This window comes from Heliangelus exortis, chromosome 1 (genome assembly GCF_036169615.1).
Source record: "Heliangelus exortis chromosome 1, bHelExo1.hap1, whole genome shotgun sequence".
NCBI classification, from domain to species: domain Eukaryota; kingdom Metazoa; phylum Chordata; class Aves; order Apodiformes; family Trochilidae; genus Heliangelus; species Heliangelus exortis.
Window position 1 is genome coordinate 66,310,973 of NC_092422.1, and position 27,669 is coordinate 66,338,641.

Sequence of the window (27,669 nt, forward strand, 5' to 3'; positions counted from 1 at the left end):
TGATAAATGCATGTTACATTAAGACAGATGAGAACCTATATATTCAGTCTGTAGAGGAGAATCACAGTTTTGGTCTGTATGTGTAGGTAGTGCTAATTATAAAGAAAGGATCTGTTATGAAGGAACAGAAGCAGCACACAGACATTCCCGGACTTACTACTACAACTACTGCAGAAAGCTTTGGGAAGCAGAGGAGGGAACAGACAGCAGTTGGCACAAGTATTACCTTGCATTTTCTGTAGCAAACCGAGTAAACAAGGTGTGGCAGAGACTGCTACAGAGGAGAATTTAGCACAGAAATGAGAGGACGGGGACTCAAATCAATCATGGCTTGAATCTGCCCTTTTACAATCTGGCAGCTCCTCTCAAGATGCCAGATGAGGGCTAAAATCTCCTGCACATACTCATTGCAGAGAACATTTTCCTTTGTCTGTCAGAGCTGCTGCAAGGACAGAGAGCTCGGTGATGGAGGAGTCAGAAAGCACAACTTGACTCTTCAGTGATGTGAGAGGGACACGTTGGGGCCCTGGGGCCTCCATGTGCTTTCTGTCTAGCAGCTTTAAAAAGCAAGCAGTGCGAATGCTATAGAGACTGCCATGGCCACTTCTTGGAAGAGACTCTCCAGGAAGATATTAAGTGTCCACTGCTAGAAATAGCTCAGAACAGGAAAAATACACTTGTCAAGAGAAAACCTGCTGCAGTGAAGGAGCACAGAATTCTAGTTGCTATGGCCTTCCAGCCAGAGTTACTCTGACCTCTCAGTTCAGAAAGCATCTAAACATATGAGATTTCTCTTGTAAGAATAAATATGAGGTCAAAGCAGTTTGTTATCTCCACAAAACAGCGAAGTGATAACTACTTCAATCAATTCCATGAAGGCTACCATTGCACAAGTAAAGCTTTGCCTGTCCTATATGACAGATTGCTTTTTAACCTCAAGAGGAGGTTTCTGCTTAAGTCCCTGCCAAATGCTCCTTACAGGTGAGCATTTCTGGCAATGATTCTGGCAATTTCAGCTATGAGCTTCCTCATGTCACCTGCAGCATTGCAGTCCCTGGTGATGCAAAACCATATTTGAGAATACCTCCTGCTTGTGCGGTCAGACCTTAATGAGTGGCTAAAAACCTCAGATTATTTTTACACTGCTAACTACCATGATTCATCCACTTCTATGCTCCAGGGAGAAAAACAGGAAGGCAACACTTAGTAAGTCCTCGATTTCGTTTCGCATTGGTAACGAGCGTCAAGCAAGCAGTGGGAAGCAGAAAAAAAACCCAACCTCATTCCACTTGGAGTGGCATTTAATAAACCTAAGAGACTCTGGAAAAATAAATATATACTCAGAAGGTGGGAGGCACATGGAAGTATTAATTTGTGTTAATTAGAAGTTGCGGAGGAGGAATATTTTGAAGGGGGGGGAGGAAGTAGTTTCAGAATTTCAGAGAACAATGTGATAAATACTAATTAACCAATTATTTCTCCATAGTGGCAAGCAGCTTTCAAAGTCATTTCTTCTTCTGCACCTGTCACACCTCCTGTTAAGGGGCTAAGAAGCACCCCACACAAGCCCCAGACATAACTGTTCTGTCAGGATCAGTTTGCCTCTGAGCAATACCATTCCTTTTCTCTTACATTTGGTAAGGGCAAAGGAAGAGGGAATAGAGGCTTTTCCAGAGAAACAGGGTTATCTAAATCTAAAATAGACATTTAAAAACAAAAGGTTTGAGACACTACTTTGCAGAGGGAAGAGCTCAACATGCTTATGAGAAAGACTAGAAAAAGAAGCTGCTATCATGAGTATCTTAGCTCAAGATCAATTATTTTATAAGGCTACCTACATACAGACTGTCATCCTTTTATTTGCTCTAAGCATGGAAGTCTTAAAACTTTATTGAATACTTTCAGAAAGTCCAATATTCAGTGAATCTTGTTATAAAAGAAAAAAAAATACTAAGTGCTGATTATTGGGAGAGAGAAGAGAGGTGCAACATGATCCAGAAGACAGTGATTAATATAATCTTATTAAGGCTATGATGGTAACATCAAACATGAACTAACCTGGAGAACCATACTCATGTCTTGGTAACCTACAGATCTTGGGCATCACTTCCATTAGGGTCTTGACATACTGAAGAATTGTCCCTTGTAACTAAAAGAAAACAGATGTGTGTGAACATGTCAGTGTTATTGAGCTAAAAAACTTTACAACAAACTATATTCAAACCACAAAAGAACTGAAAAAGCTCTAAAAATCTTGCATTTAATTCTGTCAGTCATTTTCAAGAGGCAACTTCTTTGAAGGAATACAGTTGCACTTTCCTTTATGTGGCATTAGCCACTTTTTGCTACAAGAAGAGTGGCACAACAGCTAAGGCCAGGAAGGTAAAAACCAGGAAATCATGTTGCTCTCTTGCGGACTGTCTCCGTTATCTAACCAACTTTTAGATTTTTGGTTAAAAAAAGTTGCATTTGAATGCCTTCAAAAGCAACAACAGAAAACCAGCAGCAGTTAAAACAAAGACCCAGCCTACAGTCAGTCTGCTTTCCTCCCGTTAGACACCTATCTCATACCTGTCTCCCTACCTTTGAGCATTAGCATCAGGTATCAGCAGGATACCACCCCCCCAGGCCATATGACCTCCTCTATATATGTACATTCAGTGCTACCTTTAATGAAATGAGATGATTTACCACTTGAAGAAATAATTAAAAAAAAGAAAATCCCCCCCCCAAACCCAACATTTGAGCCCAAACCACACAAAAAAGTTTGTATTTTCCTCTTTTCCTGAAGATCAGACCACAGTACCTCTTCAGAGTCCAACCTCGTAGAACATCAAAACCCACTTAGAACACTGGGAGAATTACTTGAATGTGTCAAGTGTCTGAAGTGAGATTACGAAAACTACAGCTATCCTGGGGTACAGTTGGATTATTTTGGCAGCATGCTCCTTAGTTAGAGGCAATAGGGACAGGGTGGAAAAGACCAGTTCTTTGGCCTAAGCTTAACTGCAAGGCATTATGACTGTATATAGATACTGATAATACAGAGAACAGCCAGCCCCTCAACCTCCTCCTAGTTACAGAAAAGGTCCTGTGCAATACAAGACAGGCAGGCTGTATGGATAACTTCTTCAACAGCTGGTCTGAGCACTCTTCTAAATAGGCTTGATGCTACCCATTGCTAGATCAAGCACAGAGATTAAACCTCCCTTGCGTCATCTGTCAGTGATGTTATTAAGGAAAGCCCTGAAGTTAAGCAAGGCAGAATATAATTTACGTTATTTACACTAAAGCTGTTCTCAAAAAAATACAGAGAAAGAGAATTTACAGTATAAGAGTAAATCAACTAATTTGAAATATCTGTACTTTTCCAGAGTTTACCTGGACCTAAACAGCATGGGTCTCCATAAATTAAATTAATCTCCAATGCAGAACCCAAGGTTATCAAAACACTGTTCAGGCTACCAAGGCACATCATTGCTTTTACAGGACACTGAGTACTTTCAAACACAGCTTATACTGAACTTCAATAGAAGTAACAATTTGATTATTTATCTGAGATCTTTCGTTTCTTCCTTGACACACTTCCTATCAGAAGCCATTAGCAACAGCAGAAATTAAAGACAGTTGGCATACCAGGCTCTTGACAACTTTCAGCAACTCCTCCATCACCACAGCAATACCCTGATACCCAAGAAGCCTACAGATTACTTTAAAGTGAGGGGGACCAACAAAATTCCTGTAGTTGCTGTAGATGCTGGAATATGCCAGATTCAGTGCCTGAAATGAGAGAACAGATAGGATTAATGCCAATTTCAGTTGACTGCATCTGTATAATAATCTCATTTAAACCACATTTTAAAGCATGTTGAAAATAGAAACTTTTTATCTCACCGTCTCTTCAGAAAGTTAAAATACAAAGCTTCCCTTCTTTAAATCAGGAACACTAACCAAGATGTCTGGATTAGCAAGAAGAACTTTAAAATTTTTCACCATACATCTTCCACTTACCGTTTATAAAGCCATGAACATCTCCTCTTTTTCATTTTTCTATTTACACAGGTTTAAAAGGATAAAAGTAGTCAATGCCATTGTTCAGATCCCTGAATTTAAAGCTCAGCTTCTTTTCCTGTCATCCATTTTATGTGCAAAACATCCTGAAAGAAGTTACTTCAATTTTCAGTTCCTAATAGCTCTTTTATGTCTCTGAGGACTCAATTACAAAAAAAAACCTCAAAAAACAAAAAAAGCCCCCAGCCTTCTGCAGTTACTGCTCTCTGTGACTAATTAGTAAGGATCTCTCTTTCTCAAGTCTCTTAGCTGTACACAAAATCAAAGCAAATCTACATCTGGGATGTAATCTCATGGAAATTATTCCAGAGTTGCACAAATAGGATAAGGTGCTTTGCCATATTAATGACCACTTCTTCAAAGCAAATACAATAGCACAGACTGATGCTGTGCAGGCATTTAGGAACTGTTTGCTGAAGCCATGCATTAAAGGGGAGTTAGCTAACTTAACATCCTCCACTTCTGTATGTGGGTTGCTCTCCTAATCACCCAAAATACAGTTTTAAAAGGGAACCTTGGCAACATTTCATGCAGGGGATTCCGTTGTGTTTCCTTTTCTGCAGCATTCATTCTCTCATACATGTACAAAAGACAGCACACTCTTATACTTTAAACTCCGCACACACAATCAGCTGTAACACAATTTTTTTCTTCACCAGCATCCAAGAAGAACACTGACCTTCCCTCCAACACAGACCCTGCCCCAGTTAGCCATGCCAGTCAATACCAGATCCTGTAGTATGTGGTGCTGCACAAAAAACCTACTAGGAATTCAAGTCATGGAATTCAAGTCCTTAGAGAATTTTAGACTCATAAAAGAAAAGAGCTTACAAATCATCTTTAGAAGAGTTCAGGACAGAAGATACACATTTTTATTTGTCTGGTACATCTACATACCAATTTCCAACATGTTTTAAACCGTGGACTTGGAAATGTGAAAATAGGGTTCTGACATATAATGAAGGCAAATTTGACAACAGGCCAAGACTTCTCAGCCACATTTTGTGGGGCCAAACATTGTTGATTATGAAAGAAATACCCAAAAGCACCAGGTTAGAAGAGAATATGTAGGTCATAACAAGAGAGAAATAGAGACCCAAAACCAACCTGCTGAATCAGAAAACTCCTGACCTTGGTGAGAAACTTTGCATGTGCTATTAAAACACACACAGAGAGAAAATAACTTAATTTTTCCAGTGTTTCAACAACACAGGTAGTTGTAACTAGAAATTTATTTCTGCAATGTGAAAATTCAAGGAGTTGCCAGTACTGAAATGTACTTAAATGTTTAGTTGTATTTCTTACATGCCTGAATTTCAGTCTCCATCTGTGTGAAATGTGTCCAAACTATTTATTTCACCTATAAAGCATGAAGAATTCTACTCCACCAGATCAAAGCATTTTACTGCCGTGACTTTAAGGGGAGGGAACTCCTCTTCACATAGCACATATTTGTCATAGAAAAGCACGCCATAAAAACATGATTTTAACATGTAAAAACTCACTACAATTACAATATGTAAAACATACTCTACAATAAGAAGCCAGTCCACCTAAAAGTGTATCTAAATATCTTTCTCTAATGTAACCCTCACTGGGAAGCACCTAAAATGGTCCACCTGCAGATGATGGATTAGAGAAGCTTTATGAACTGTGACAAGGGATTTAGAAAATACCATCACACATCACTGCTGCTACCCCCCATGAAGCACAACACCATAAAAATCCTTCAGGAAGGAGCCACTAACATAGTTGGGGGGAGGAGAAGAAGCAGAGAGAGAGGGACCTTTTTCTTTTTCTTTTTTTTCTTTATTCTTTTTTTTTTTTTTTTTTTTTCTTAAGGTATGCTTGCTCCCTCCCCTACTTAAATTAAAAAAAGGGGGGGGAGAGAGTTGCTAGTTGCTGATGTCATCAAAGTGTTCACATTAATCACTCACACGGCATCACTGGTACAGACACAAGAGCATATAATAGGGATGTTCTGGCAGTACATTGTCCAAGGGGAGGCAAGCAAGAGAGGGGGGGGAAAAAAAGACATTTTTTTTCTCCTGCATGTTCTTTGAAAAGCAAGGCAACAACACCTTTAGAGAAGATGTGCTCTTGCGTGAATTTAAGTGAAAGAGACAAAGAAACCATGCCACCAGCAGCCACGGAGGGAAAGAACTGAAAGCACCAAGCAATGAGAATTCAGTCCAGGGATTCTGAGGGGAAGAAAAAAGCAAACTGGCAAGCAGAGATCAGGCAGGAGGTAACTCATGTGAAGAAGAACACAGCGTTTGTGTCATTTTCACAGCAGCATCACTGTATGAACATTCCATTCTGAAATTTTCATCAGGAAGTGAAGGTAAGTGCTTACTCCATAATCTATAAAACATCAGAAAGGTTTTCCAGGTATTTACAAGCCAGTAATTATGTGTCTTCTAATAACTGATGTTTTGTAACAATAGAAATGTATTATTGATCTTTAATTTAAATCCAAACATTATACTTAAAAAAAGCTCTAAGGATAAAACTATTGCTTCTAAACTGCATTAGGAAGTATTCCATAAAAGATAAATTATAATTTTAAATACTTGGGAGCTACCAGATAGAGAGAGGCAAGCGAGCAAATAAAAGCTCTAATATTACTAATGCTCCTGATTTTAATATTTGCAGAAGTTGAGTAGATGCCAAAACATGTCTGTCTAATAATAAGTTTACTTGATAGTAAACTCCCTTCTTTATATTGTTGCTGTACCAAAACGGGTGCACTTGCCACAGGATTAGAACAGCAGCATCTATCCTGATCAGTAATTCCTACAGATATACATTGTAATGAAAATAAACTTATATCTTCTTCTTCCCATTCCCAGTAAGTATAATCCAAAAACCTTGAGCAAAAATTTTCATATGCAACAGTCACAGAAATTTTTACTATTAATATAATCCAAAATCCCACTAAAATAGTATATATTGCCAGCTTTCTTATCTAGTATAAAATACAGTAAAAGAATCACAGAATAATTTCAGAAGACTTCATGAACAAATCTGACAAGCTTTCTACATCAAGAGAATTTTCAATAGCCAAATATTATTTAGCCAGGAAACTTAACATCTGAAACCTGATCATAAAAAATAATTATTATTTTTTGTAATCAAGTCATAAACAATTAACACAGTGTTACTGTCATGGGCATTTATGTGCATTTAAAAAGTAAAGAACTTCCACAGTGGAAAAAGCTTTCATGTTTGTCACTAGCAACTGACTATTAAACTGAAAGAGAATCAGACTGAACTACCGAGGTAGATTCATTTTCAAAAGTTACTCTCCTCATAACAGTAAAAGCAAAAAGAAACCTGAAAAAAATATGTATAGACTGTCGTTATATTTGTTTGTTATTAAAACAAAACAATTTTAATTAAGGTCTACCAATGCAGAGGCAAACATTTTGTACTGAATGGAAGATATTATTTTAAAAAGTGTTTAGAAAATTGCAGAAAATAGATTCTTTCCTTATACCATTTACAGTGGTAACACTAACTCAGAATCTCAAAACACTGGCAGGTTTTCTAATGTTAATTTTACCAAGAGTAGTATTAGTTCAGGGCAGATAGAGTATGGAATTACATACAATCACTAAACACATGAGAAAAGAATATTCTAATTTTTTTTTCTTCTTCTTTTTTTTTTTTTTTTTAAAAAAAAAGGCAACATTATCTACCCAAAAGGTATGCTACAGTGAATCAGTGAATACTCTGTTTCACACAAGCCTTGCTTGAGAAAGCTTTTCCAAGATGCTAACCAGCATTAAGACAAAATATTGTGATTTTGATGCCAACAATGCACAATCATAGCAGTTGCTGCTCTAGCAGTGGCTATTCATGTGGTAACTCAAAAGAGTATCAGGGAATGAGAAACTAATGTAAAATTATATTGGAGACAAAATAATATCTGGTGTGTTTACACATAACATGTTTTTTTCAATTGACCATGACAGGCAAAAATCAAGACCTGTAGATGGCAAAGGAATTTATCTCTCAAGATCAACTCGTGCCCCACCTTACTTGCCTCTTAACATAAGGAAATCCAATGCTCACAAAAGTAAGATCTGAAATTACCAAAAACACTAAATACATAAAATAAAATGCAAGATGCTCAGACTACAGAGAAAAGCAAATGCTGAATTCCTTTTCATGGAAAAAAAAATCTCCAAGCCCCACTTATCAACACACTCATTGGGCAAGTACTTTGGATGACAGGTAGTTAATTAGCTGGGTAGTCAATCTGTCAGTTTTTTAGTTTAATGCTAAACCATGAAGTGTTTAAATTCAGTTTAGAATTCAATGCCACTTTTTTCCCTGAGAGTTAGATTCATATCAGAAAATTATGTTAAATAGTATGCTTTTCTTCCCTAATAGAAATGTTTGTTCTATTAAAAAGAATACTCCAGCATTGTTCCAAAGGAGTGAGGCATTTATTAATGCACCAGTGTAAATTTCTGATAATTTGTTTTTTCCTGTTGTTGCAATATATGTTTCAGAAACACAAAGCATGTTCACCTCTTCCCCTTCAGAGTCTTGAATTCTTATTTCCCTTAACATTTTTGAACTACTAATCACTGAAGACAAAAACATCCAAAGACCTTCTTTTAGGGACTGTCCCAAATACAAGTAGCACACATACCAAAACTGAAATAGAGGTGAATTTTGAATGGGATGCTGAGGGCTGGTGGCCCCCTGTACCCTGATGCGAGTGCACAGTCGTCTGAAAAAAAAAAGCCTGTGAAAGGAATTGGTTCCCCAGCCCTTGTCTCATGGAAACAAGATGCAACTGATCACCTGGATCAGCAGGCAACAGCTCTGGCTGAATTCTTATAAGCATATAGCTAGCCTTTCTCTGGGGGAAAACACGTACAGTGTAAAATTCTCCAAACTTCATGAACTCTCAGCTCTCACTTTGACACACTATTATCAGAACATAGTTGCCTAATAAACTCCTTTCCTAAATTACAGAGAACTACAATTAGGATCCACACGACACCCCCAGTGCTGCAGCTTCTCAGCTACCTCCCTGGGAAACAAACATCTTCCCTCTCCAGAGAGAGGCCAGCATCGTGAGAGAAAAAAACACCTGAAAAACATCCCAATGGGAATAACTGTCCAAAACATCACAGGAAACACAGCAATGGTCATTTGGCCAAAAATGGCCAGTTGTACCGACAGCTTTTACAGTGTCATGTACCACCCTAACTGGAACAGGAACCTATCGAGTTACTCGAGAAAAAACTTCCAGAAGGAAGAGAGGGTGCCCACCAGTCGCTCCTCCTTTGTTGTTGAAAACCTAACCCCACTAACAACATACATCATGTGCGTGACCTGCCAGTCTGCCAACCCCTCCAGTGACCAGTGCAGAGTTTTTAACACCCTGGAACAAGACCCAGCATCCAAAAGCAACACCAAGAAAGAGCTGGCACTGGGCATCTGGCTCACCAGCAGCGTCCTGCTCCTCATCATCGCCGCCATCCTCCTCTACGGCTGCCTGCACCTCTATTGCCGCAGGAGACGAGAGCATTTGCAAGGGCAAAATGAGACCTCTGAACAAGACCATGGGAAGGCATGGCCCAAAAGTGTGGTGTCCACCTCAGGGGAGCTTGGCAGGCAGAGCCAAATGGTGCAGGACAGCGAAGAAAAGCATCCAGGTGGCATCCAGCTGGCCACAATCATAGAGAATCCCTCAGCGAGCAAGGAGCCCATCATGCCGAAATCCAAAAGCTGGCAACAAGCACCAACAACAGGACAGTGCTCTGCTGTAAATTAGAAACCTCTTATCAGGAGGCAGATTTTCACTACATACAACATCCCAGCTGCTTCAAATGCACAGTGTACATTGTCAAGGCTGAAAACCAGGAGCTGCCTCTGCTCACCACAGCACTCCTGGCTTGTACCTCTGGTGTCACATCATTTCCCAACAGAGACAACGGCTCAGATTCCCAAGAAGTGAGCACTTCAGCCACACTCCACTATTTTAAAAGTGAAGCATGTAGCAAGTAATTACTTTACATTTTGAGGGGATTTTCTGGTTGATTTTCTATAGTCTAAAACATCAAACAAATAGAAAAATTAATAAAAAGTGACAAAGAGACTTTTTCTTTTTTCTTCTAGCATAAATTAGAACTGAGCAGAAGTTCAGCAACCAAGATGACAACCCAGACTGCTACACTAGAGGTAACTGGAACATACACCCTGAGTAGAGTGGTTTGTCAGTGAGTTTTATCCCAACATCCCCAATGCTTCTCAAACTGCACACTACAAACTACTGCACTCAGACTTTGCTCTTCACTGACCATGGTGCTCACCAGAGCTCCCATGCAGTCAGTCTCAGCACCTAAGCTAAACTCACACGGATTTTAATGGAATACATTTGTCTTTGAAATTTCCCCTTGGTCTAAAAACATAAGAAATATAGTGACTCTAAGAACACTTCTAGCAAAACTAAAAGAAATACCCTGGGTTATTGCATTTTGGACTCTTCTGCACAAGTCACCTTCTGCACCTGCCACACGCTACCTTCTAACTATGGGCAAGTGACCCCCTGTAGAAGAAAGAGTTCACAGAGATAACTCTTGGACCTTCCTTCTCCCTTTCCCTTTCAGTTTTAATGATAAAACTCATTCACCAACTGCAAATTTCTACCAACCATAGAGTCCATTTTGTGTAACCAAGGGGCAAGGAAGTGAAAATGTGCCAAAACACATTTTATTTTTGTAACAATTAAATCTGCTGATTATCTCACTCTGCCTTGAACTTCACGGCAAAGTGCCAAGAGAGGCCCTTCGGACAGAAATCTGTTCACCCTCACAACACAGCACATCCTGTCTGGGTTATGTGTAATAAGCCACCCTGTTTTAAATCTGTTAAGTGCATTAGTCTTTCATAAAACATAATAAATCTTACTATTGCTGTACAATATGGTGTGTCTACAAAAATAAGGTGATACACTGTGACTGCAGGCATTCTGAACTGCTCTTAAACAGGAACGTATGCATCAAGCCAGCTCTTGTTGACACAGCTCAGTCGTATCAGTAAAGGCTGGAGAATTGCTGCCACCCCTCTCCACTGTGCCCCGGTGTACAAGTCTGGCAAGAGAGCACCCACCAAACATCTCACAGCAGGCAGTGGGTCTCTGCAGCTCCCGTATTTTGACAACATTTCCCACAACTTGTGAAAGACGTCAGCTCTCACATTGGTAGGAAGACATGAGCTGGCAGAAGCTTGACGTGTTGTCTTTGCTTTTTTACTCCTAGAATAGCTATGACACACAGAAATGTGTGCTGACTGGGGGCAAGTTATTACTTTTAGAAAACACTTCAAAAGGCATCTTTATTGTGTTGAGTTAGAAATGATGTGTTCTTCACCCCCTACATAGCATTTCCTCCAGCTGACGTGTTTTTCTTTGTCTTATACACCAGTCTTAAATAAACTGTGAAGATGACAACAGTTTACTGCTGTTTAAAAGGAAGGTGTTTCATGAAACAGACACTGAAAGCTCTCTCCAGAGCATGAAGCCAACACTACAGGTTTACTGCCAAAAAGGGGTGGCTGAGTAGCAGGGACAGAATAAAATGTTTTTAAATGATCTTGTAATCACATTGAGGCTAACACTTATCTGACTAGGATTTCACCAAAGAGGCAAAAGATGATTTTAATGTTAAAGGGATGGAGCCAAGACACATACATGCTCATTTCTGCCAATATCTAGGGCCCCTGAAAGCCTGTTTAATTCTCTGAATCTTTTAAATGTAGGTTTTAAGGCAGTCCAATACACATATTTACATTCACGTATAAGCTCTACACATGTTTATACTATACTGAGAAAAAGGAGCAGTTTAGTCTGAAAGCAGTTTTGAGGCAACTCACCTAGTGAATTTTGTTATTTGTACACAAACACAAATATACAAAAAGGCACACATACATCAGATTGGGAAGGCAAAGAGCTACCATGGAAATGCTCCCAAGTATTTGGCAAAGTTAATTTCAAATCCCCAGAAGAGACTCTTCCGTGTATGTAGATCATTAAGTAGTTTATGCATCCGACCCTTATTGCCAAATTTCAATCTGCTAATGTTCATTTAATTAATACAACACTCATTTCAACTGAGTAAAGGGATTTCAATCACCACGCTCAATGACATTTTAAAATACTCCAGCTCACTTAAAAGGCTGTTGAGCTTTTGCAGGTCAGTTCCTCACCACCCAACAGCTCTGCTCCCGTGTCAGCCAGGAGAAGAAAGTTATATCTGCGGGTTTCAGTTTTCCTAATTTGAGGAATATACCACTCAGAAAAATTTAGATGTGACAGAGAACACGGACACGACTGTATATGCTACACATCAATACAGACAAAATGCTTTGATCTATTTTGATATATCTGAGAATATGTAAACACTTTTGAGAGCAAAACTAAAAAATTTATTTAATTACTCATATGCAAGAACACTGCTCATGCAAAGCTTCTGCACAGGAAGTGTTTAGCCATTACAGTCCAATACTGGCACATGTATCTTCTACATACATGTATAAATGCACAGGAAACCACAGGCTGTTGTCTTCATGAAAAGAAACATTATGCATTGCTTAAAAAAAAAAAAAATCTTTGAAAACCCAAACCTAACAAACAAGTCCAATATGGAAAATAAAATCTTATATTCCTTGCATATATGCTCAAAGTGCTCACCTTTGAGCATACCTTGAATATCTTGAGTAGATCAAGAACTCAAAAAAGACAATAAAACAAAAAATACACAGCTGCTCCATACGCCATCACTAGTCACTCAGGAACAGTTTAACAATATATCTACTAAAGGACTCAAACAAGGAAGTGCTCTGTGAAAAGCCTGGCTATATAATACACAGAAAAATATAATGCAATTATACCACGTGTGGCCTCTTTCACATAAGATCTCCTATCTGTTCCTTGCTATATAAAGAATAAATATTCTCCTAAAACTCTCCTAAAACTAAATATTCTCCTAAAATTCCAAAATACATTTGATTCAAGAACAAAAATAAACTCCTGGAAAAACTTAAAACTACAGAGTCAGGAATATTTGCTACTACAGATATATCTAGTTATGAAATTTGCTTCAAAAAGGCTTCTAAAAGCCCCCTTGATTGCTCCTGCTCATATGGAAAAATAACCAGTTTTCTGAAAATATATAGCTCTCAAGGCAAAGATTACTAAACTCATTTTAATAATGTAAACTGACTGATAAAAAAAGTTCACCCCTTAATCCTCTGTCACTCACCCCACTTAGATAAATTAAGTTAGCCTTCTCTACTACATTCACAGGGGCTTTTGCTCTTTGTACTGCATCTGGTGAATTCCTAAAATAGTAAGGAACACAATAACTCTAATGTAAGAAAATCCCACTTTCCTATCATTTACTGGTCCCTGTGGGAGAACAATTACATAAAACACTGTTCACAGCACCAGACAGTCAGCTGTTACATTCCACATTAAAGTTACATGAATCCTTTTTCTAACTCCTCTACATTTACAAAGCATGAAAGTTTTACAATTGCAGTAGATACATTAGGACTGCAATTCAAAACTTCTGAGCTATCTCTTCAGCTCTCAAAAAGTAGCTGGCTGAGCAAATCACTTTACAGAGACTGAATCATATAACTAAGATACAATGTGCTGAAACAATTAAGACAATGAGACTAACTATGCTCATGTTTAAGGATGAGCTAGATAATGGAAATAGCAAGACAGGCAACTAACACATTGCACTTGTATAAATTACAAGGATAACTGAGTACATAAATTTTAAATTATGCTGCTTCAAAAAATAATAATAATTTAAGCCATTTGGTATCTGATAGCTTAGAATGGCCAGAATCTATTCATTTTAAGTCAGATAACATCTGAAGCAGTTTTTCCTGTCTGTTCCCTTCTCTCCTGCCATCACAGTCTTCATCATTGTAACGAGGGAGCAGCTGCACCCAAGATGGGCTCTTGTTCTCACTTCACCAGATGACTAATTAATCTTTCCTTTGAGTCTGCTCTGCCACTATAAGCAACTGTGCAATGCAAGGTGGTTCAGAAAAGTACTTATTTTTAGCTGTGTCAGATGAGACTAACCATCAGACTCATAATTTTCACTTTGGCTGAAACATGCAGTGGGCTTCCCCACAAAGCCTGAAAAAAGCATGCGCTGAATTTAAAATATTCACAAAATGTATCTGAGTCCATTTTTAATAACTTGCATATCCCATAATTCATTCAATTAAAAAAGATACCTTTAAACATTAGCAAACCAGAAATATAAAGGGAATTAAATCCAACCTTCGATCCATAGAGATACTGTGGCTGTGCATTAGGCTGCTTATCTCTCTGAAACTCCTGAGAAAATGGTAGCACAGTCCGAACAAATCTATAAAAACAAAATAAAGCATTCATTAATTATACTTAGGTTGGCAGGTATGCAATTAATGTGTCTTACTCTATAATACTACTTTTGTCTACATACAAAATCAAAGGCAGATCGAGAGCTTTTCAGCCCAACAGGGAACCACACAGCCTGCATTGCCCAAAAGCCTGGACACAAATTCTAATGCAATGCTCCATCACTTACCAGGACTTTGCTCTTCCAGCAGTGTGCAAGGTCCCAAATTATTTCCCACCTCTAACTCTAGCCCGGCCCAGCAAAAAGAGAAGCAACAAACCAAGCAGCAATGGTCTTTTATAGAGCTTTGGTCATGTTTTAGTGCAAGCAGGTACTACTACAAACCACGTTTAGCTTTATCTTCATACATTATTAAGAGCATGACCAGAGAACTACAAAGCCATGGAGTACTGCAAAACAGAGGATCAAACAGGACACTCCAAACTGGGAGCCCTGGAGTCTGAAGAGCCTTGCAGGCACAAGTCCTCTCATGAACAGGCACCACAGACCCACTCCTGGTGTTGCCTGTGAACTGCAGTGCACATTGAGCAGCACCACAGTTTTATTGCAGGAAGAAGTTATCAGCACCTACAATTCTGATTATCTTTATTTAACCAAGTAAAGTTACTGGTGCTAGTGGTTACAGGTTGAACGGGTACTTTATTTTTTAAAATGAGAAAAAGGATTTCTTGATAAGCAGTAGAAAGCTGTATCTACACAGGAAAGTCGAAAACAGCTATTTAAGAAGTGTATATCAAAATTTGTATCAGATCAGGCTGTTCTGAGAGCTCAGTAAAATACATGTAGGAAAAGGTTTTAAGAAAGGAAGCTTGCAGCACATTATAAAGTCAGAAGATACAAGTGTATCTTGATCTGATTTTGTTTAAAATGTTTGAATTTCTATCAACATACAAAATAAATTCCTAATTAATGATTTTTCCTAGAAAGACAGAAATTCTATTTTAATACATCCCTTTTCTAGCTGAAAAGAAAATCAACCATGCAAATAAAAAATTGCTTCACCCAAGCATGAATAAATTGCACCATGTTGCTTACAATTATTCCCACTGTGTTTTATTTCTGAGTAATCAGAATCATTCTTGTGAGAATCTACAACTTCAGAACAAGGCTTTCTGCACTGTTTAAAATGTGCTCAAAAATACAAATACCCACTGTTTCAGCTACTTGTTCATATGTATTTCAGCCCTATTTTTCCAAAAGTACTTGTACTTGCTTTAGTCCAGAAAGTGCTTGTATTTATGGCTTTTGAGGAAAAGAGATAATTAAGGTGTATTATTTTTTATACTAAATGCATATGTATACTTTAAATCTCCTTAATTTTACATTTCCTCAGTTCATAAGCTTCCTCCCTTCTCTCTTACTTACATAGCAACATAAAATTTCCTCTTGAGATTACTGGAATCTGTTCCCTACACAGATACTTCATTAATGAGTCTGCCAGAGATGCTGTAAACATTTGATTGAATTCAAAGTAATCTGCAATATATGACATTCTCAAAGATTACTCTATTCCTCCTTCTTCCTCTCCAAATTCTACTCCTTTTTAAACTGACATCAATTTTCAAGCCCTAAGAAAATCTCTACAATGAAAGAAATCAAATGAGATAGCATGTCATTTGAGGTAAGACTGGGTTTCCATGCACAAACATACTGGGCAAGAGTTGATTTGTTATCATTCAAAGTCTCCCAAGGAAAAGAGTGTTTCGGAATGGAAAGGTGGGTGCACCCAATGACTTGGGAATATGCAACTGTTATTCTTTCTCTTATCAAAAAGACACTGCATTATTGAATATATTTGAACTACAGTGTCATTAGGTATCGGGGAGAGTGAGAGTGCGTATGGACTGAGAAAAAAAAAACAACTGCAGCCTCAGAAAACAAATACCAGAGAAATGCTTCTGAGACACAGTCTCTAAATTTCATTAGCTCCATAGAAATGCAAATGTCTCTTGTGTATCCCCCAGAGCTCCTCTACATTCTTGGAGGTTTCTCCACTTCTAATATTTAGAATAGCAGCAAAATAACCTTAAAGGTTTCTTCAAGACTTTAAGCAAGCACCTTATTTATACTTTCTTTTGAGACTTGGGGGAAAGATGCTAAGAAAGGAAGACAGATGTTAAGAAAAGGAAGTAGGAGGAAGAGAGATCTTGGGCAGTGCTATGGCTAAGTACTGAGGGTATAACAGTGCAAAGAGAGTGCATTGTTCTAGGAGGTATGTGACTACTCTCAATTCATCATTCAGATAAATATTAGAGATCTATTCTCTCAAAACTGAGGGCTATAAAAAAACCTTTACAGTTCAGCATCACCTGCTATTCTTCTTGAAATTTTGATTATGTGTGTGTGTGTGTGTGTGTTTTCTTTTTGACATCCTGTTGGTTGGCTTCCTCCTGCTTCTCCCCCAAGAAACAGAAATACCTCCTTGAAGTAGAAGCTCTTAGAATATCAATGCTAAAGCTAGGCAAGGTTTTGCCTTCCCCCAGATACTGCTGGATGCAGGTTTTGGTATACTCCAAGATAATCAGTTTTTTTCATTTTTAATCAGTGTCAATGATGTCACAGCAATGTATCCATTTTAATCAACACAGGTTGCAAGCAGTCAAAGTAGATTAAGCAGATAAAAAGCCTACTGGCTTACCAAAGCTTTGCAACAGTGATTGCTAAAAGACATGAGCCCCAAAGTGGTTTTTGGGTCAAATAATTTTATATCAGTGTGTCTGCGATGCCTGCAAAGAAGGAGTTCACAGTGAGCACTTCACAAATTAGCCTAAATGATTCTAGGATTCTAATTACCATAATCTATTTAGGAAAATAAGGGGAAATCTGAAAGAGACCAGTCCGTAAGCCCACTTTCATTCTTCCTCAGACACCAGATCATTCATAAACTTCTTGAGCTTCACCTCAGAAGTAGTAAGATATCACAAACGCTCCCTGTTCATACAGAAAGTGTCACTCTGAACCTCCCTATTTGGTATGAACACTTCCAGCCTTCTCAAATTAGCTTGTCCTGTCAACGAGATCTAAGAGTAGTCCTACACTTCCTCTCTCAGTGAATGCTACATCTAACTCACCCTTCTTGAACATGAATGTCAAGATGGAAAGAACAGGAGGCTACGAACTGAAGTGTGAGGAAACAGCAGACAAAACAGAGGATGAAAGAGTAACAGATATCTCCCACCCCATTGCTACTACATTTTCCTTTGGCAGAAAGACTTTTTTTTTAATTATTATTTTATAGGTGGGGGAAGATAAGGTGCTTGCTGTCAAATTTGATGGAGAATTTGACTACAGTCACCTCTATTTTGCATCAGCCTATATAACTGCACCATCTGGCTCCTTGTAGCAGGAACTAGGAAGTTTTTACTACCAGTGCTGCTTTTCAGGTTTGCTCCAGCACCATCTGAAAGGGCTGGAAAGTTTTCTGAAGAGCTGCTGTAACAGTGTATATGCAAGATAAAAAGGCACAGCTCTTCTCTTTCTAAAACTAGTCTTACAAGCAGCACAAGGGAGACATGGAACTCATGAAAGGAAGGGGAAAGCAGGCAGGAAGACTGAAAAATAAAAATCCAGTGTTTTTATTCATTCTGTGACAAATCTGTATCCTCAGAAGAAAATGTCATACTGCATTTAGAAGAGTGCTAAACATACGACTTTTTAGCAGAGAATACAGATTTGGATAATGCAGAAATAGAGCTACAAGTCTAACTACTTTCTCAGAAAACTTGTGGCATTTCTGTCACAAAAGCAAAGAAAAGCATCAATCCAAATAAATGTCTACACCATCTCAGGCTTGCTCCTCTGTTAGCCCTGAAAACAAAACCTGCTATGATGCAAGAAGAAGACCACCTTAGAATTAGTAAAGAAAACAAGGCAGAAAAAGGAACACTATAGATAGTGGAAAAGAAGAAAGAACACAAATCTGGAAGTTGTCTTTATGTCATTTCGACCCTTTGGGCAGCCCTAGTCCTCCTAACTCCACAAACATACAGGGGAATGAAAAAAAGTACAGACATGGGCATAAGCACAAAAAATTCCTGTTGTGAAAACACCTTTGGCTGGGAAAACCATGCAGCTGAGGGCCAGTATGATAGAGAGCTCTTAAAATAAATCCCAAGAAGTACTGAAAAGACAAGTGGCTTGAAATCATTACATTCAGGCATTCTTGAGAAAAAGAGCTTTGAAAGGTACTGGATACAAACTTAATCTGACCAAAACACTAATTTTAAAAGAAGGACCCTTACATCCAGGCCATGGTCAAATTACCTAAAGACAAGCCCCAGATATTACATGTTTCCTGGGAGTTGCACCACCAACCTCTCAACCACCAAGCAATCCCTCTGCTTTTCATCCTATGTATTTCTCTTTCTTCCAGCCTCTTGCTTTCACTTCTCTTCCCTTGTTTAAAAAAGGCTTTCACACAAAACATTACCTATCAAGTCAAGAATTATACCAGCAACTCACACAGAGCACTGTGTACTCCTGTATTTCCACACAATAACCATACAGTTGAATGCAGAGAGAACTCATCAGGTTACAGCTCACTAACAGCAGGGCACAAATAGACAAAATGAGCTTAAGAACTATAAAAAGGGCTAGAAACTTCTGTCCCCAGCAAAAGTATCAATAGGCACCACACAGTTTGTGCAACATACACATTTAATTCTATCCACACTGATGGTTTTGACTGAAACCAAAGCAATTCTGTGAGGAAATTAGACACATGATACACATACTGCTTAAGATATGGCTCTCTTTTATCATCTCTTAAATTAAATATCCTGAATTTATTACCTGAAAAACTTGAGGATCAGCCTCAATAACCCAATTTGTGTGTACAGCTTTTAAACAGACAATAAACAGGGTCCTAGTAGTGTCCTCTGGCATTTCATGCTCGCTTCCCAAGCAGTGTGGTCTGCAGTGCAGCAGTCCTTAGAGCCAGGAAGAGCACAGATTGAATTGTTACAGGAGCTACTAAGTGTCTTTCATTAAAGCTGACAGCTGAAGGATCAGCATTTCATCACAATTTTTTTTTTAATACTAAGCTTATACAATTCTTAACACATCATACTGAATATTCCAGTGTTGATCTCCAAATATATCAACCCCACAGTAGCTTCCCCAGAAATACATTCAACTCTTCTATGTAGTCAGATTAATGTAGCGGAAAATTCTTGGCTAAAACTGAAACACAAGAAACACTTTTTTTTTCTTGGTACAGACAGAATCTTGGATCTAAATGCAACAAAACCATCAGAGAACATGTCAGACAGTGAAAGCTCTCCAAGAAGATATAGAAAGATGAGAACAGGCTGCCTCCTTTTCCTACAGCTCAATATTCAGTATCACTTTACTGTCACTGCACAGTGCTTTAACCAAAATCTAAGTAAAGGCTAAAAGCAACATAAATCCTAAAAACAGCCCTCAAGCAGGAAGCCCAGAAATGCAAAGTCACAAGCACTGCGATTTCCACTCATTCAAACTTCAGATCCTACCTTCCTCTTTCTGTTTCCATTATTCTCTCCCCTTAAAGGCTACAACTGTACTTCAGAACACTGAACTCTTCCCCTTTTCAATAAACAATGCTCTTCTTCACATCAATGCAGAATTGTGAATGTAATCTTATTTCCATTGTCTCACAGTTGAGGAGTCTGTTTGCCAAAATATCTTCCTGGTACATACTTTTGCAGTATTTTTTGGACACGCTTTATTTTTCAGCATATTGTAGCTAAGTTATTAAAATGTCAGAATTTGGATGCTGTGGTTACATCTGACTTCTATTGTCGACAAATAACAGGCTTTCATACATCTGACAGTACTTCACAAAATGAGTCATTCTGCTTCATTTCAAGAAAAGCAATAGAAGTGGAAAATACATGAAATGAATGGAGATGGACTTGTCAGCATATCCTAGGAAAGAAGTTTGAGGAGGGTGGAAGAACTGCTGCAAACAAAAGGCTGCCATGCTAACCTGTTAGTGGATCCATTGTAGCAGTAGTTTGGAAGGAAATCATAATTGAGTTCCCAAAAGACATGAAGAGTGATTCTTCCATAAGGGGCTGACACGTTGTGATTTGCTTCTCTGAACATGGCATCAAAGCTGTCCAAGGTCATATATCTACTCAGAAGCTTGTGAGTCATTTTGTTTATCTCTATCAAGCCATCCAGCTCCTACAAAAAGAAAAAAAAAAAAAGAGGAAAGAAAGTCAGCAGTGCATTTAACGAAGTGGAGAAACTTGAAGTTACATAAATAACCTTGACAGAATAGAAGACTAGAAAGAAGTGAAAATTAACAACTGACTCTCCCACAGTGTCCTGTTTTAATGCTATGAGCTGGAAAGGCTCTGTCTCAAGAGAGACTGTTTATAACTATCTCACACCAAAACCAAGATTTTAAGGGTATTCATTAAATCAGTCCACACTGCCAGTGGTTTTCAAACACTCATCTGCGCCAATGCTTCCTCCACTAAGCAAAAAAATTAAAACTCCAACACTGAAATGGGGTGAGACACAGGCTAAGAAGCATCTTCTGCATTTCTTCCTTTACAAACAATCACTACATTATTTCTGTTGAATAGTGCTCTGGTGAACTAACTTTTGTGGTAGTACAAGTAGGGATAACATCACATTTTCCATAAATCCTTCTCATGGTTTACTCGAGAGAACTAAGATGCAATGAAAGACCACACCAGACAAATGTTATGAAGGTAAAAACAAAATCACTAGCTCTAAATTACATAGCTATATTCGACCACTGCCTTTCATAATGTTTCTCCTCCTGAAAAGAAATTCCAGGTATGATTTCTGGCACTTTCAATAAAATATAGCAAGATAAAATAAATCTGTTTCTGACATAAGACACTGAAAACACCAAACACAAAGAACACGATCTCTCACTCCCAAAAACCAACTCAAGCACTGCTTTTAAAAATTGTTGTGCAGTAACCTAATGAAGGAATGTCCAGTGGCTTTCTTTGGCTCTGCATCAAACTACTGGTCATCTTTCCATACAATGCTGTCAGATTTCAAAGATTTTCAGACCAAGCATTTTGTTTTAAGGAAAACAAAAAAAGACCTGCTATGATTGCTATTTCAATATTGAGTCCAATCTGAAGAGAAAACAAAATTTAAAAGAGAGGTTACACTAAAATAAATCAAATTAAAGCAAACCAAAATTAACACCTAGGCCCCAAATGCAGCACTAGTGCTCCAGCAAAACTGCAACATGACACTCACCACGATGGAAGTCAAATCCTCACTCTCAAATCGACCAATTGCCAGTTCCATTGACCTGTACATGGCTGCAGAAATTCGCTGAGTGATCAGTCTGTTCAGGTCTATTGACCTACCAAGAAGCTAAAGAAAAAAATGTTACGATGTTTTGAATTGACAGTCAAATTATGAGACAAGCTGCTCAAGGACAGTGAGCAGATTCAGTGACTCTCACACAGTGAAGTTGCATTCCACAGAGAAACAAAGCAGACAAACAAAATTATAAATTCATTAGCAAATGAAGTACAACAATTTAGATCCCAATGCTCATAAAAAGTAGTAAAATAGCACGTTGCATTTATATAAAAGTATTTGCATCAGCATTTTATGACATTGTGCTGACAACATATTAAAAACAGGCAAAAGACACTAGGAAGACAATGCTACCACACATGACACTCCATTTGGTTTGTGTTTGCTTAACTGCAACAGGCATTTCCATTAAAACAGAACCTTTTAATTTCTTTTTCTTTATTTACCCCTTCGCATGGCAAAAAAAGCTGACTTCAAACATCAGTTATGCCACTTTAGATGACAGGACACAGAGCACAGAAAGAGTCTTGTGTATCTCCATAAATCAGTGCCACTGGAAAAATGCCAAGCAACAGGAATATAGCAGAGCAGGAGCCAACCCACTTGGACATGTCTCTGTTTCAGCAGCGTCTCGTAGCGGTTGGACTGCAGCAGCTGAATGGTTGCTCCCTGATTCTTGCATTCTGAACGTAATCGTTTATCCAGAAGCAGGCTATTAAGAAAGGAAAAAAATGCTTAAAGTATATTAAACAGCAAAGCAGAGCAGAAAAGGATGAATAGAAGCTCTCACCGCTGGAATAGCTACCTGCCAGCCATTGCCTTGTAGTATGCAAATATTTGGTCTGCCAGCTTGTAGACAAATTGGTCAAAACATAGGTTTACCTTGGAAGGGGAAAAAAATTGTGCAGTTAGAGAAAGTTAAAAGAGGGAACCTTAACCAAGATCTCCCATTGTTTATCAAAGGTATTTAAGAAAGTTGATATTTCCAAATTTCCCAGTACAAGAGAAGATGGCATTCAGTTTTCAGCATTAATATGAGGTGTTTTGCATTAGGTCTACAGGTTTCCTCACAACATTATCACCCAACCAGTTAACCCATCTTCTGGTCTGCCTTCTCAGTGTATTATCTCCAGTTGTTCCGAATCTCTTATAACAGGTCTTGGCCTTTAGCATCATTTTCAAATTCAACTATTTTCCTCCAGTATGTAAGGTTACTTTACCTCTGCCTCAATCTCGTCATAAAGGAACTGCTTCTTAAATTTAGTAAGTGCATAATGAGCACTGTCATTATAAAGGTCCAAAGAATACAGAACATACCTGAATGAAAAAGAATAAAAAGAGTTACATGTCTAGAGAAGTTATGATTCTTTTTAGAATGGTGCAAGCTAAGAAGCTGTAGACTAGTCAATATTGTAATCTACATGTGGCTCATGCAAACAGGGTCACTTTTTGAGTTTACATTTAAAGTATCACAATTTCTCCTTAAGTAAGTCTTGTTAGTTCAGGAAACTGTATAGATAAGTTTGCAGTCTGAAATTTGTTTTCTAGTTGTAACTTTGCATCAAAATGGCACTATGCTTTTACCACTATGCATTATATTCAACATCTTTGAGGAATAATGAAGAACTCCTGACTCAGGGAGGAACATACTTGGCTGGTACAATGATACTTATATGAATGGTTTTGCATTTAAATTATTCACTTCAAAAATAAAACTTTGAGAATTTGGTAAATGGCAAATGTTAACAGGAAAATTTTGTAAAGAGGAGTAAAGGAGTAAAGGAGTGTCCAAACTTAAGAATAATGATTAAGTGGAAGAAAACAAGTGGGTCTTACTCCATCATCGATGCCTCTTTGGTCTCCAAAATATGGTCTGTCAGGATCCAAGGCATGGACATCTCAATGGGAAACTGGATTCTTCTGCCCATGGTCAGCTCTAAGAAGAATTCCCTAAACCACAGCTGGGACAGGTCACAGCATTGCTGCAGGGTTTCTTTCAGAATAAATAAGGAAGCATTACACTCCTTATAGAAGTACATCAGGAACAATGAAACTGTGATTTTGACAATGCAATGTGAAACACAAAAAAAGCAGGTGTGAGTCACTAGAGCTATACATAGCCAAAACATAAAGCCCATGACTTTTTCAAAGAGTGTTGAACTCCACTGTTGGTTCCCAAAAGTGCTACCTTTTTATGGGAAAAAAAAAAAAGCATGAAAGAGGACCAGATTACCACTTAAAGAGAAAAACTATGTGCACCAGGGGATTTCTATTTTAATTTCTCAGTTTATGGCTGAGAAAGCCATACACTGAACTTGGGAAGCAGCAGGCAAAGGAGACAAAATTGTACCATGTCCACCAGTACCATCTCTCCCTCTGGAGGACTGAATCACTCCACATGTTCCTGTTGATCAGATGGGCAGGAAACGACAGACAAGACACATAAAAGAGGGATTAAACCAAAAAGTTTCTAAAGCTGCTGTCGGGGGCGTGGAGGTGCAATTCCCACCTCTCCAGAAAACATTTGGCACAATCCTTCTTCTGCAGAAGGCTTGAGAAGGAAGAATGAGGAGAATGAACTTTTTACATTCAGATCTTCTGAAGACCTTTTGAAGTGTCGTTCCCCAGAAGTGTTATGACCAATATTAACATATATTAACAGGCTCCCCCTTCTCTGAGGGTAAAGGAGTCGGGTAGCAAAACAAAAATGAAAGACAACACAGCATGGTAACAACAAAGACTAGATACATTCAATGTCAGTAGGTGAATTCTTTAGGACAGTATGTTTCCGATTACAATTAACTGAATAGTAAGAGTAGTGAAATGACATCAAATTTACCACAACAGAGAATTTGTATCCTCTGTACTTAAAACAAAAACAAAACAAAACAAAAAAATCCCCAAAAACCCAAACCACAAAAACTATTTCCTTTTTAAAATTTCAATGTGTATAAGCTTGTAAGTACGTACATTAAAAAGAAAGAGAAAAGGGAGGTAACAATATGAAATTTGACACATTATAAACAAATGTATAACAAGTCAAAATAAAAATCCCACCACAATCTTGAATATCATGTCTGAGAAAAAGTTTGGACAGACCAAGGCTTTTGATATTAAAAAAAAACAAAGGTATGTTGACTTAGGCAATCGGAAACATTTTCCAGGTCGTGTTAGAGGTGTTAGGACATGCTAAGCTGGACACTGATCATCTACATATCTTACCACTGAAATTTATCAAATGAGTGTAGAAGAAAGACTCGCGATGGAATTTTTCTATGTCCAATATGGTGGGCCCCTCAAGGCTACTTCTCAAGGTTTTCTTGGAACCACTTTTGTCAGCAATGAGGGACTCTAACATAGTTCTCACCATGTAAAGCTGTATCATTAAAGGAAACAATTGTGGTGGAAAGGGGGGGAAAAAAGGAAAATACACACGGTACATTAGTTGAGCAACACTGAGAATTACTATCAGTAAGCGACTACTCCACTTCAAATTGAAAACTGGCACTGTGTGGGTAAGAGCCTTTCAGGCAAGAGGAAGAGGTGCCACGCTACCCTACACACCAGCACAAACGCCTGCCCGTGCCAAGGGGACCTCCACTGACACTCAGACCATTTGCAGTGGAACAGTTCACATCACCACAGAAAGTAAAAGTAATAAGTAATGTCTTACCACCAAAGTTTAAAAGAGGCGGATAGATGTAGGACTGCCTCAGAAACTTGTGTGTCACATGCAATAGCTTTTCCAGTCCCAGAGACTTGAGCTGCTTCAACAGCTCGGCAGAGTTTAAGGACTCTGTCATAGTGCGAACCATGTAGAGCTAAAAACCAACAGACAGGGGCAGGCAGGGGAGAGAGAATCCGTTAATAAAAACACACGGGTAAATAAGGAAGGGGAAACAGCAGCAGAGGAAACTTGTTAGTTTGTTAAAAATGAAAAGCAGCACAGTAGGCGTGCAGAGGAGGACATACAGAAAGGTCTTTCCCCTTCAGAATGATCACTGCGACCCGGTGCTCCCTCAAGCAAAGGGAAAGTTCCCGCCAATTTCAGAGGATGCTCAGAGGGCCATCCGCTCCCCAAAATTATTTCACAAAGATTTCCAAGTATTACCAGTTCATATGTTTCAGAACTGTAAGGAAAACCTATCTAAAATCAACATATTTGGCCTCCCCTCCTCCTGTCAGCCGAGACAAGTGTGCCAGCCCAAGAGCAGAAAAAGCAAACAGAACTGTGGATTCTGAACAGCCAGTGCAGCCCTTAGACATACCAAGCACAGGAGAAGCACACTGGTGGTGATATTTACTTTTTTTTTTCCCCCAGAAAATGAGAAATCAAACCACTTTTTTCCAAATCACAAAATAAAATCTTCATTAAACCCACCTTAACAGAATTTAAGCAACTCTTTAGCACCAAAGACTATTATCCAAACATCCTCTCTTCCCCACAGATTTTAGGTATTTAAAGATTGTCTTTATAAACCACAGTTGCCATCAATTTTTCACCCAAAGTGCTCGCTATCTCATTTTCTCAGTTGAGCTATGAACACTAGACCATACACGCTCCAAAGAAACCACAAAGAAAATTAAAAAAAAGAGAATTACACAGAGGTAACAAGAATGAGTTTCTAGGTTTGGGATTTACTACCACAGAAAACACACTTCAAATACCTCATTTTAGTGGCAGCATAAGATTAAATAGATTTTAGGGAGCACTTTTCATCATTCATTATTGAACAGTAAGGGGGATCTTATGAGAAGTCAAATACTCTCCCATATTTAATGGACAATCATACTTTAAAACAAATTTTAAAACAACACAGACTCCTACTGAATAATGAAATTTAACACACACAAAAAATCCACCAGCCATGCCAGAGGTAGGACTCAGTCAAGAAATAATTCGAATAATTAAAAGTATTGTGTAAAAACATTAGGAGCTCAATGAGAAAATATTTCTTCCCAGAAAGTCCAATTACGGAGATCGAACACTTGGAAAAATTATGCATTAGAGTAGAAAGTGAGAGCAACCCAGAGAGAGGATTTTGCTTAAGTGCATATAATTTTGTAAATATAACTCTAATCAAAGTAGATTTTAGGCATTAAAACCAAGACCTTAAATTTTCATATAGTTCAGGCCACAGAGAAAACATCTAATGCAGTAATTGTTGACAGGTATCACAGCCAACAGGCAGGAAAATACCTGAGTGCTGGAGGGTCCCACTGCACGCCTTGGGACTTTGATGTCAAACCCACTTTTGGGGTCTTTCTCTCCCCTCAGGGCTGGGTCATTGAAAGGCTCGTGCCCAGCTTCCCAGTCACAGACTGTCTTTCTGATGGCCTGCAAAACACTGAACACAATTCACACTACTTCAGACTGTCATACATCCAAATGCACTGATGAGAACGTTCCAATTTTTTTAAGCCCTCTTCCACAAGCACAGAAACTTTGCAACAGGATTTGGGAGCTTGGGGTTGCTCAGGACAACCAGAAATTATTTTGCAAACAACTCCAAGAATGCCAAATCCACAAAACAATCCCTCTGCACTGTTTATCAAAAAGAATAGCCCAGAGCCCTTCTCCTCTGACAGAAGGAAGCTGGCCTCTGACACCGATTCATCAGAGAAAAATGTCATTTGTCAGGATCCACCTCTGGGATCCTCAGCATTTGCATCAAGCCATTTTATTTTCCTAAACTATGAAAAGCAGATTATTCAATCAAACCATTGCAAATTATTAGCCAAACCAAAGAGAGACAATTCTGGCTTGAAATGAAAAGAAACAGCAGAATTCCTGCTCCCAGCAGGACTCCAGAATTCAGCTGGAATTTATACAATTAGCTTCATACTT

At 38.5% G+C, this 27,669-nt stretch overlaps 2 protein-coding genes across 5 annotated transcripts in view; one reads left to right on the forward strand and one right to left on the reverse strand.

Annotated features, from left to right (window-relative positions):
* The window catches only part of CYFIP1 (cytoplasmic FMR1 interacting protein 1), a 73,925-nt gene that overhangs the window by 14,538 nt on the left and 31,718 nt on the right, over nt 1–27,669 (reverse strand). For 2 of the 4 annotated variants that reach the window (XM_071746601.1, XM_071746591.1), the window contains exons 15-25: nt 27,022–27,169; nt 25,495–25,642; nt 23,658–23,814; nt 23,042–23,138; nt 22,627–22,703; nt 22,425–22,533; nt 21,753–21,872; nt 20,488–20,687; nt 14,399–14,486; nt 3,637–3,780; nt 2,059–2,149 (exon numbers count right to left, since the gene is read on the reverse strand). In XM_071746601.1, the coding sequence (XP_071602702.1) occupies nt 2,059–2,149; nt 3,637–3,780; nt 14,399–14,486; nt 20,488–20,687; nt 21,753–21,872; nt 22,425–22,533; nt 22,627–22,703; nt 23,042–23,138; nt 23,658–23,814; nt 25,495–25,642; nt 27,022–27,169 (1,379 nt within the window). Of the gene's footprint in view, nt 1–2,058; nt 2,150–3,636; nt 3,781–14,398; nt 14,487–20,487; nt 20,688–21,752; nt 21,873–22,424; nt 22,534–22,626; nt 22,704–23,041; nt 23,139–23,657; nt 23,815–25,043; nt 25,198–25,494; nt 25,643–27,021; nt 27,170–27,669 lie in introns of all 4 variants that reach the window. The other 2 variants (XM_071746584.1, XM_071746574.1) reach the window with 1 other exon arrangement.
* Nucleotides 9,106–9,962, forward strand: FNDC9 (fibronectin type III domain containing 9). Its single transcript, XM_071746561.1, has one exon. The coding sequence runs from the start codon at nt 9,197–9,199 to the stop codon at nt 9,866–9,868; it is 672 nt and encodes a 223-aa protein (XP_071602662.1). The 5' UTR covers nt 9,106–9,196; the 3' UTR covers nt 9,869–9,962.